Here is an 11,238-nt window from a genome sequence, read left to right as displayed (position 1 = left end):
AGGGGCAATCTTGGCTGTTGTCAGTGTCCAAGCCTGAGGCCCTGACACAGAGCAGGGCCCCCGGATGGTGCTGGGTAATCCCCGGGGACCCCGTGGATTATGGCGGATTTGTGCTAGATGTTTCTGCAGTGAACTCAGCATCCAGAGCCAGAGTGAATTCCAGTTTCTCCTGTACACTGTGCAGTCCCAACAGGGGTCTGGCCCTGCTTCTTACCACCATGCTGTCTGCTCAGATGACATCTGGTTATAGTTCCCATCAAGGGCGACCCTAAGCCTATAGTGGTGGGGACGGGGAGGGGGTGCACTGGTGAGAGTTGGGTTTCTGCCCCAGCTGCTGCTGCTGTGCCCTGACTCCCACAGAGCCACCGAGGCAGGGCGGAGAGGGGCTGGGAAGTGCCCTTCAGAGGGCTGTACCCCCAAGGAGGGTGTACCTGGCACAGGGGAGGGGCAGCCCAGGACGGAGCCAGTATGGTGAGGAGCCAGCAGGTACAGGAGCTGGATGGGGGCAGAGAGCCCCAGCTCACTCTGTCGCAGGAACAGAAGGCTGGCCCTTAGAGTGAGGGAGAAGGGGACGCCTCACATAAGGCTCCAGCTGGCGTGGCCGCTCCGGAGCCTGGCTCCGTCTCCACTGCCTGGTCAGCAAGCAGGACTGAAGCCCAGGTGCAGGTACCCGGGGCTGTGGGTGGCAGGGGCCCAGCTGGGAGGCCTCCGGCCCCAGCTGACAGCTCAGGCTGGCGCTTCATGGCCAAGGCGTTGAGGCCTGGCTTATCTTCCCAGCTGCCGGGTTCCCTGCCACTTTATCAGGGTGAGAGGGTGAGAAGGTGTCAGAGCTCAGGACTCTCACCCTCCCTCCCCGTGGGACAGGGCCCAGGTGCAAGGGGGAGGACGACACTCAGGCGCAACCGGAAGTCCTCTGACCTGGGAGAGTTTAAAAGGCCCCAGGACCTTCTCTCAGCCTCAGTTGACATTCCCAATTGGCTACAGCATGAGGGGGCTGCTGCTTTTAAGTGTGTTGCTAGGGGCTGTCCTTGGCAAAGAGGACTTTGTGGGGTAAGAGTGTGGAGAGAAGAGGGTGCTCACACAGGAGAGGGGAGGACGCGGCCCCCAGCCGGCGTCTGGAGGCAACGGGCAGGCTGACTTATGGGAAGACTCCAGAGAGGAGCAGACCAAGACACCCCGGGAGGCAGGCTGACCAGGGACCAGGGCTAAGAAGGGGTCCAGTCCCTCGGGACAGGCTTCCTGAGGCCTAGAGAAATCTGAGCTTGAAGAAGTTTTTAGAAGAGGAGGCGGCTGGCTTTGGAGAGACAAATAGAGTCTAAACTGGGATGGGGATCGCAGCTGTGACCAGAAGGTCCCAAGGAGCTTAGGCTTCTCATTGCTAAGACCCTTCATGCTTCCTCCAGCTCAGCTAGAGGATGGAGGCCCAGCCTGGCGGTTCCAGGCTGCTCCACGTCACCATCCTCCCACCTGGGGACTGTGAATGGCCATTTGGGCTTGCTCAGGTCCTTAATCTCCCCTCCTCTCTGCCCAGGCACCAGGTGCTCCGAATCTCTGCTGTAGATGAAGCCCAGGTCCAGAAGGTGAAGGAGCTGGAGGACCTGGAGCACCTGAAGGTCAGAAGGAGGGGGGAGTCCTCCCAGAGGCCCCAGGGTTCCTCGCAGGCCAGCTGGACCCACTGCAGGATGCCACTACCCCCTGGGGCCACCTAGGTCCTGGGCCCTGTCTCCTCAGCCGCCCAGAAAGGAGCCATGGGACTGATCCCTGTTAGGACATGATTTAACCCCCACCCTGTCCTGGTGCCAGAATTTTGCTGCCCTCGAGCATCGGCGGGGAGGAGGGATCCTTTCCAGCACTTCTCTCTCCCCCGCCCTCTCGGAGCTCCTCCACGGTGCTTCCTGGGCCGTTTCCGTGGCCACGGTGGGCTCCGTCCAGTGCACCCCCCCCCCCGTCCCCCGTCGGGCTCCATCGGCGTCGGGGCTGGCCCTGCCGCAGCTCACCACCACGATGCCTGCCCTTGGCCTCCCCAGCTGGACTTCTGGCGGGGCCCTGGCCGCCCGGGCTCCCCCATCGATGTCCGAGTGCCGCTCCCCAGCAGCCAGGCCGTCAAAGTCTTCCTGGAGGCGCACGGCATCGGGTACACCGTCATGATCGAGGACGTGCAGTCACTGCTGGACGAGGAGCAGGAGCAGATGTTCGCCTTCCAGGCCTGGGCCCGCTCCACCGACACCTTTAACTACGCCACCTACCACACCCTGGAGGAGGTGAGGCCCCCGGGGTCACAGACACCTGCCGTGTCTCGAGGTGGCCTGGGTGGTGGCTCCCCGGAATCACAGGGCTCGCGGCGGGTTGGCTGATGCAGCTGCGAAGGGGGGCATCCCGGTGCCTGGCCGCGGCGACAGCTGGAGCCCCCTCCTCTCCCTTCTCAGATCTATGGCTTCCTGGACTTGCTGGTGGCCGAGCACCCGCAGCTTGTCAGCAAGCTCCAGATTGGCAGCAGCTACGAAGGCCGTCCCATCTACGTGCTGAAGGTGAGGGCACCCGCGTGAGAATGCTCACGGCGCATGTGCCAGGGCACCCACATCCGTGTGCAGGCCCCGTGGGTGAGCCCGCGGCCCCGGAGGACACGGTTACACGAACTGCCCGTGCTGACGTTTGGAAAGGGCGGAATTTCTACGCTGGTCTAGCCGTATGCATCCCTGTACACACAGAATTCTTACATTTTTAAGTGACTCAAGTATTTCCAACCAACTGCCATGTCGTGGGAAGTATCCCAGAGTCACAGTAGTCTGGATAAAACGGTTTATTGTGATTCGCCACAGAGAATGGCAGCAGCAAAGGGCAGGGCCCAGAGGTCTGGCCGAGATCTATTTGCCCCAAGGTCAATATGAAGGCTGGAGGCCAAGTCCCCGCAGGATTCCTGTCCAGACCCCCTCCCCCACCTGAGTGACGGCCCCACAAATGGAGCCTCACCCTGACATACCTGGGGAGCAGATGGCCTCTGGGGATGAGCATACCTGGGGATGCTCCTCTTCAAGGAGCCGAGACAGGACCCCCACTGGGTCTCCCTGTGCTTCTTGTCCAGTTCAGCACGGGGGGGAGCAAACGCCCTGCCATCTGGATCGACACAGGCATCCATTCCCGGGAGTGGGTCACCCAGGCCAGCGGGGTCTGGTTTGCAAAGAAGGTAAGTCTGGGGAGAGGAGGGCTCTTCCTGGTGGGGCGGGTGGTCAGGGCCCACGGGAGCCCTGGCCTCCCCTCTCATCCAGAAGCAGGGATGAAGGGGAGCAGGTGTTCACTGCGTTAGCATGGCAGATGCCTGGCCTGACCCACTCTGTCTGTCTGTCCCCTAACTCCTCACCAGATCACACAAGACTATGGCCAGGACTCCACACTCACAGCCATTCTTGATTCCATGGACATCTTCCTGGAGATTGTCACCAACCCCGACGGTTTTGCCTTCACTCACAGCAAGGTATAGGCTCTCTCCCATTCTTGGGGAGAAACAGGGAGAACCTCTGGCCTCTGAGTCCCATGGACTACTCACCCCTAACCTCAACCCCCAGAAGTTGAGGGAGGGCCAAACAGACCTAGACCAGGGTTCTCATCCTTGGTATTCTTGACATTTGGGGCAGAGAATTCTTTGTGTGGGGGGCTGTCCTGTGCATGCAGAGTGTCTAGCATCATCCTGATCTAATATTTAGGAGATGCCAGTAGGAACCCCCCCCCATTGAAAGAGCCAAAAATGTCTTCAGGTAGTGCCAGATGTCCAGGTATGGGGGGACACAGTTGTCCCCTGGGGAGACCACTGCCCTGGACCTTATTTCCCAGCTTTATTTGACTTTTATGGCAGGTGCAGCATGCTCCAATCTAGCGTGTAGGGTGGGGGCCCACTTCATGCCTTCGTTCCCAGCCGTAGCACCCTCTGGCCAAACACCATCCACCATCCCCTCTGTTCTCCTTCAGCCAAGAGCCTCCTTTGTGGATCTTCCTAACAACCAGTAGGAAGTGGTTTCTGACCCATGCTAGGTCCATACCTGTGATAGGATCTCGGTGCTTCACATTGGTTGTGGCCACTCCCTGCGGGTCCCCAATCCCAGCCCAGCCCGGTGACCCACAAGTGTGTGATTCCTTCTGCAGAATCGCATGTGGCGCAAGACCCGATCCCTCACGCCGGGCTCCGCCTGTGTTGGAGTGGATCCCAACCGGAACTGGGACGCCGGCTTCGGGTGTAAGGCCCAGTGTGATTTGGAGGCAGGGCCGGGACCCCCAGGGTGGCCTCTTACCCTCCTGTGTCCCAGGCCCGAGCCTCTCCTGCCCCAGCCGAGGGCAGAGTGACAGAGGGGGCGGATGGCAGCCTCTCCTGAGGCTCTCAGTGAGATTTCCTTGTGCCTGGTTGATAGAAATGAATCCCCCCACCCTGCTCTCCGCAGCCCCTCTCCCCGCCCCAGAATCAAGGTCTCAAGTCCATGTAGGGGTTTTCTGGGGTAACTGCAGCTCCCTCCCTCTCTGGTCCCTTTACCGCAACAGTGGGTCTTGCTCGAGGAGCCCTGCTTCCCTCCCGGGACACATCCATCAGCCGCTGGTTATAAAAGGCCTTTGGCCTCTCCTTCATCCCAGGGTCGGGGTGGGGGAGCCCTCCTGCCTTCACCCGCACCCCTACTTCCATACTTTAGGCTGTGCAAGCCGCACAGCTTGGCATAACGGATGCCGCGCACCCCTTCTCCTCCCGCAGTGGCCGGAGCCAGCAGCAACCCCTGCTCAGAGACTTACCACGGCAAGTTCGCCAATTCCGAAGTGGAGGTTAAGTCCATCGTGGACTTTGTGAAGAGCCACGGAAACATCAAGGCCTTCATCTCCATCCACAGCTACTCCCAGCTGCTCCTGTATCCCTACGGTTACAAAGCAGAAGCGGCCCCTGACCAGCAAGAGCTGGTATGGGCCGGTCCCCTGCTTGCCCTCCTATGCCTTGCACCCCTTTCTCCCGTGGACCCCCGATGGCTTGGGAAGACCTGCAAGGCAGGCTAGCCTCATTCACTGTCTGGGAAACTGAGGCACAGCACAGTTGAGTCACCTCTGCCACATGCCAGAGCCAGAGGCTAGACTTGGAGCTGGTGCCCTAAGATCAATTTGGAGCAGCAGCATGGCCAGAGGGTGGCCAGAGGTGGAGACCAAAGTGCCACCGTCTCCAGAGGGTGGAGACGGAAGTGCCAGCCAGACATCGTGCGGGACTGGAGGACCACGGGGCCGCGGGCCTCCCGCTCTCTGCCTGGCCCCACCCTGCGCTTCTGGGGGCCTGGTGTCACCGGCCGTAACAGGCATTTTCTGCAGGATCAGCTGGCCAAGGCTGCTGTGACAGCGCTCGCCTCTCTGTATGGGACCAAGTTCAAGTATGGCAGCATCATCAAAACAATTTGTAAGTGGGTGCATGGTCTCTGGGGCGGCACCGGGAGGAAGCTTAGCTGGCTTTTCCTGCCTGAGGTAGCGTCCTTCTGGAGGAAGTACCCAGGGGTGCCTAGCTGTGGGAGCGCGGGCTCTCAGCCGTGCCTCGGTGGGCAGTGGGGCCCTTTTCTGACATGAACTTCATCTTCTTTGGTACCTTGTATCAGTTCCCCTGAGAACATTTGTCCCCTTGTCTTGGGTTATGTCCAGCTTTATGGAGGGACTGGAAGGTTCTGCTGATATTTCCGTATCACCAAGAAATTCAATTTAAAAAATTCAACCTAAAAAAATGCTCCTCCTCTGGTGCCTTTCAATTAGAGAATATATTCCATCCCCCACCCCCCAGCTCACTTGTACATGCAATGCCCCTGGGAGGAGCTACTGCAACATCAAAATGGAATTAAGTCAGCAAATGTTTTTGAGCACCTACTATGAGAGAGAGTGGCAATAAACATGAATAAATGATACAGTATGTTAGGTGATGAAAGTTAGGGAGAGGGGTGCCTGGGGGGCTCAGATGGTTAAGCGCCTGCCTTCAGCTAGGTCATGATCCTAGGGTCCTGGGATCTGAGCCCTGTATTGGGCTCCCTACTCAGTGGGAAGCCTGCTTCTCCCTCTCCCTCTGCCATTCCCCTCACTTGTGCTCTCTGGCTGTATCTCTCTGTCAAATAAATACTTTTTTTTTTTTTTTTTTTTTTTTAAAGAAAGGGAGAAAAAGAAAAACTAGAACAGGGTCAGGGGAATCAGGGATACTGGGCATGGAAGTTGAGGAGGTGGATAAAAGGGTAGGCCTCATTGAGTCAGTAATATTTGGGCAAGTGCTGAAGGAAAATGAGGAAGTGAGCCTATCTGGGGAAGAGCCTATCTGGGGAAAGAGCCTTCAGGTGGAGGAACCTTCTAGAACAAAGGCCCTACTATGTGACCTGGACTGGTGTGTTGGGGGAATAGCAGGAACAACATGGAGCCCCATGTGATGGCGGAGGGTGAGAGTGCACGGGGTCATAGGGGACAGGTAGGGTGGGGGCAGATCTCCCAGAGACCTGAGGAACACAAGTTTTCTGGCCAAGAGGCTGGAGTACTGAAGAGGCCGGGCAGGGACGGAGGTGGGAGGGCAGCACACACCCTCGCATACCTCCGCCCCTCCTCCCCGAGTGCCAGGTTTCAGCAGGTGAGTGGGCCACAGTCTTAGCTAGGGCTGGTTTTGCTTTTGGACTCCAGGCCTTGTTTGGAAATGGTTTCAAATTGCATCAGAGTTTTTTGCTTCATTCACTGTTGTCAAATTAAATTCTAATATGCAGCCGCCTCCTGCATCCCAGCCCAATTCAAAGCAACTTCGTTACCCACCGTTAATGGCAAATCTGGGCAGAGTTTTTTCCAAAAAGACAGTGAAGAGGCTTTTACTTTGCCTCTGGCCCTTTGCACTATCTCTTGCAGACCAGAGCCCCAGGGGACGAGTCCTGGTTACTCAAGTGGGTAACTCTGATATATTTGGAGGTTTGACCAAAGCAGCTGTAGGAGGGAGGTGGTTTTCAGGGCGGCTTTCACAATTGCAAGAGCTTTCTTGAATTCCCCCCTGTGCTAGGAGAATCATCGCTTGGCCCCTCTCCGGGCCTCTAGAGCTGAGACCCTTTTGGGGAGCCGCTTGGGAGGGAGCCAGGCTGCTTGGTCAACAGCAGGCACTTACTGGATGCTGACCCCGGTGAACCCTGCGTGAGGCTCGGGGCTCTGGACCATGGCCCAGCCCATATTAATGTGTCAAAGTGATTGACATTTGCCCTCTGGCATCTGCTCCCGCCCTAGACCAAGCCAGTGGAAGCACTGTTGACTGGACCTACAGCCAGGGCATCAAGTACTCCTTCACCTTCGAGCTCCGGGACACGGGGCGCTACGGCTTCCTGCTGCCGGCCTCTCAGATCATCCCCACGGCCCAGGAGACGTGGCTGGCGCTTCGGACCATCATGGAGCACACCCTGAATCACCCCTACTGAACTGGCCCTTCACCACCCTCCTCTTCCTCCTCTCTGGCCCCGCCCATGCAACCAAATAAAGTTTGAACGTCCATGGATCAGAATCCGGGGGCTTGCGTGTAGGAACATATATGGCCTGTCCGCCTTTCCAAGCTGGGGCAGAAGTGATTTAGTTCCTACAGGCCTCGCTGGAAATGTGTGGGTGGCTGGACTAGATGACCCCTGAATTCCCCTGCATTCCAAGGTCCTCTGAAGTTGTATCCAAGTGGCATTTGTTTTAATTAGACCACCCTGAGCTCAGCTCATCAGTAGGGTGATTTGTTCATACCTTAGTAGCAAGCAGCAGCCACAGCTGCTAACCAAATGCCGGGCACCCTGCAGTGGTGAGGCATTCGGCTTGTACAATAGCAGAGCTAGTTGGGTCCATTTATCTACAGAAGCAATAACTCTGAGTATGGGATGGAATAATCCTGGTGGCCACCGCTGTCCCAAAGAGATACTGCAGCAGGCCAAGCAAATTTCTATAAAGCAAAATATGGTCTCCTGCTCTTGAATTAAATCAGAAGAAAACAATTAGGTTCAATGAAATAATTCACTGAAGATAGAGAACAAACCCCAATCCCAGAACATTTTGTTAATTGCAGTACATCACCAAGACTTTTGCTTTTAGGGACAAAAGTAGCTTTATTTTCATACGCCACGTCCTTTCTAGCATCCTTCCGCACACGGTCTCCACTTCCTCTCCTGTTTCACTCACCACCACTCCCTTACCATTTGCAAAATTCCTCAAGTATAAGGCTCTCCTTTTGATAGTCTCCATAGCTCCTAAAACTTACTGGCTTTTCTCCTTTGGCGTGGGGATCTTGATGGTTGTGATATCACCTTTAGTGCTAGCACCACGGTACACTGGGTATCTCAGCTTTTTTCAAGGCAAGAATCTACCTTGTGTTTCTTCCAATTCTCTTCAGATGCAAATATGGAGTAGGGGGTTACTCCTGCAGACATCACTGGGAAGAGGGTGAGGGTGTGTGTACAGGTAGCTCCCCAAAGAGGGAAGCTGGGGTTGAAGATGGAGGCCTTCCCCTGTGTGAGCCAGGGAGGTGTTATAGTGCACACAGCTCCAAGGACTTGAAAGTCTTATCTTTTCCTCAGGTCAAATGCTCTATTCTTTGTTTTTTTGTTTTGCTACCCAACATTTGAAAAAACAAAAAGTATGAGGGAGACTATATGTATAGTATAGATAAAATTATACATATGTAGGTTTATGAGGCAAGTAAAATGTTGTTTCAGTCTTTTTTTTTCAGTCTTTTTTTAAAGATTTTATGTGTGTGTGAGAAAGAGCGAGAGAGAGAGCATAAGCTGGGGGGAAGGGCAGAGGGAGAGAGAGAAGCAGACTCTTCCTTGAGAGCAGGGAGCCCAATGTGGGGCTCGATCCCAGGACCCTGAGATCATACCTGAGCTGAAGGCAGACTCTTAACCGACTGAGCCACATAGGCACCCAAGTGTTTTAGTCTTTACAGAAAAATGATTTTATAACACTTCAAGTTATCTTTTGGGAAACATTTCCATTCAATCTATGTAGATAAGCTGAAACCCACTTTAATGGCTCAGTTTGGACAAATAAAAAGCTGATCTTATTTTTTGCTTAAGATGGATAAACAAAAATTATTAAGTTAGCAAGGACAGTATCTTACAAAATTGATTACTTAGACTTCAAGGATAGAATTGCTTAATTCAAAATAATTGTGCTTCCTGATAGCGGGCACCACTTTGCTTGGCATTCAATCTCCAAAACCACCAAAAGTAGTTGCATGCCCAGTAAGAATTGAGTGAATGTTTTCTACTTTTACTAATGAACAAACTCATGAATTTTATAATCTGTATAGTGTAGGCTTCTGCGTTATCTTGAACTCCCTGACTTGTAGTTTAGAAAGTGAGGCTCCTGACAAGATAAGGAATGAACACCAGAATGAAAATTCCATGAGGGAAGAGATTGCATTATTTTATTCAACACCTAATCCCTGCTGGTTGGCCAAATACATGGCACATACAAGGCACCTAATAAATACTTGTTAAATGGAGACAGGGAACTTGTTAATACTATTTTTTCTTTTTTTTTTTTTTGTATTTTGAAGTGTAGGAAGAGGTTTACATTTTATTTGCAGATGTATATTTTTACAAATCTGTGGGTAAAAATTTCATTTAATTAACTTATTTATTTTTAAAGCTTTTATTTATTTATTCATGAGAGACACAGAGAGAGGCAGACATAGGCAGAGGGATAAGCAGACTCCCTCTGGGGAGCCTGATGTGGGACTTGATCCTGGACTTCAGGATCCCACCCCGAGCCAAAGGCAGATGCTCAACCACGGAGTCACCCAGGCATCCCTAAAAATTTTATTTTATAGAAACATAAAGCTAAAAGAGAAAAAATAATTTTATAAAATATTGCAACATATATGGAAAAGCATTAAAAATCTTGAGGGCAAAAGAGTTCTTATGAGCAAAAGGGTTAAGTAAAAAGGACTACCATTTCAAAAGAAAAATAAGCAATTCCCAAAAGAAGAAACAGAAAAAGCCAATAAACGTATGAGAGATACTGATCCTGAGTGATTTTTTGTACATTAGACAAAAGCAAAGGGATCATTTTTCTGCCATCAGATTGACAAAGAATAAAAGGACTGACACCTCAGTGTTATCAAGAGTATAAAGAAATAAGACCTGCCATATACTACTGGTGTGAGGATAGATTTACGCCACCTTCCCGTGGGCGGTAGTGGGGGTGGCAATATAAAACAAAATTTCAAATGTATTGTTGCTTTGACCCAGAAAGTCCACTTGGAGAAATTTATTTTATAAACATATTCGGACAAGTTCAAATACAGGTATGTACAAGGCTGTAATAATACAAAATTGACTGAAAAGGAAAAGAATCTATATAGATACCAGTATTGATACCCATATGACATGTTTAAACAATGGAATATCGTGAGGCCACCACAGACTGTGTTGACATTGGGGAAATGGGTCACTAATACTAAGTGAAAGAAGCCAACAATACGGTGGAAACATTCTAGATTTTTTTTTCCTTTATTTATTATTTATGATAGTCACAGAGAGAGAGAGAGAGGCAGAGACACAGGCAGAGGGAGAAGCAGGCTCCAAGCACCGGGAGCCCGATGTGGGATTCGATCCCGGGTCTCCAGGATCACGCCCTGGGCCAAAGGCAGGCGCCAAACCGCTGCGCCACCCAGGGATCCCAGGTGGAAACATTCTAAAACAGGATTGTGGTAATTGTTGCACAACTCTGTAAATCTGCTGAACATCACTGAATTGCGTACTTAAAAATGTGTAGATTTTATAGTATGTGATTTACACTTCTATACAGTTGTTTAAAAAAATAACTGGGTTGCAAAATAGTATGTTGGGTATGAATCTCATCCTTGTTTGAAACACACACATACACATATACACAATGCCGGGAAGGATATATCCCCCAGTAATATCCGGGGTCACCCTGGGTAGTGGTGGTTGTAGTTTTCCTTTTTTCTGAATTTCTTGCAAAAAGCTTTTATAATCAGGAGGGGAAAAAACCCTAACAAACAACTATTTAAAACACACCAATTAACCTGTGAATAAAGTTATATGGAATCAACTTAACATCAAACATTTTATGCCCATCTTAATCTGTGCCCAGATTCTTTTTTATAATTTGCTTCGACTCATCTCTTCTGCTCTGGCATCCTATTTCACCATCTTGCCCAGAACAATGTGTCTTATCTTCAGAAAAATTTATACTCCAGATAGAGCTGGAAGCAGCTGTGTTTCTACC

General features: G+C 52.2%; 1 protein-coding gene across 1 annotated transcript; it reads left to right on the top strand.

The window, feature by feature from the left end:
* Positions 1 to 891: 891 nt before the first annotated feature.
* On the top strand, positions 892 to 7,510 carry CPA1 (carboxypeptidase A1). Its single transcript, XM_025471658.3, has 10 exons — positions 892 to 1,050; positions 1,532 to 1,613; positions 2,028 to 2,261; positions 2,427 to 2,528; positions 3,083 to 3,184; positions 3,362 to 3,472; positions 4,138 to 4,228; positions 4,733 to 4,932; positions 5,329 to 5,413; positions 7,240 to 7,510. The coding sequence occupies exons 1-10, from the start codon at positions 986 to 988 to the stop codon at positions 7,425 to 7,427; spliced, it is 1,260 nt and encodes a 419-aa protein (XP_025327443.1). The 5' UTR covers positions 892 to 985; the 3' UTR covers positions 7,428 to 7,510.
* Positions 7,511 to 11,238: the final 3,728 nt, after the last annotated feature.

The sequence above is a fragment of the Canis lupus genome, chromosome 14 (genome assembly GCF_003254725.2).
Source record: "Canis lupus dingo isolate Sandy chromosome 14, ASM325472v2, whole genome shotgun sequence".
NCBI lineage: Eukaryota > Metazoa > Chordata > Mammalia > Carnivora > Canidae > Canis > Canis lupus.
This window is presented reverse-complemented; position numbering and strand designations above follow the sequence as displayed.

What these genes read in the sequence shown, in the direction of transcription:
- CPA1 (XM_025471658.3), top strand. Translation starts at nt 986, where the DNA reads ATGAGGGGGCTGCTGCTTTTAAGTGTGTTGCTAGGGGCTGTCCTTGGC. An exon ending in GGGTCTGGTTTGCAAAGAAG is followed by an intron (nt 3,185 to 3,361) that starts GTAAGTCTGGGG and finishes ACTCCTCACCAG; the next exon opens with ATCACACAAGACTATGGCCA. An exon ending in CAGCATCATCAAAACAATTT is followed by an intron (nt 5,414 to 7,239) that starts GTAAGTGGGTGC and finishes CTCCCGCCCTAG; the next exon opens with ACCAAGCCAGTGGAAGCACT.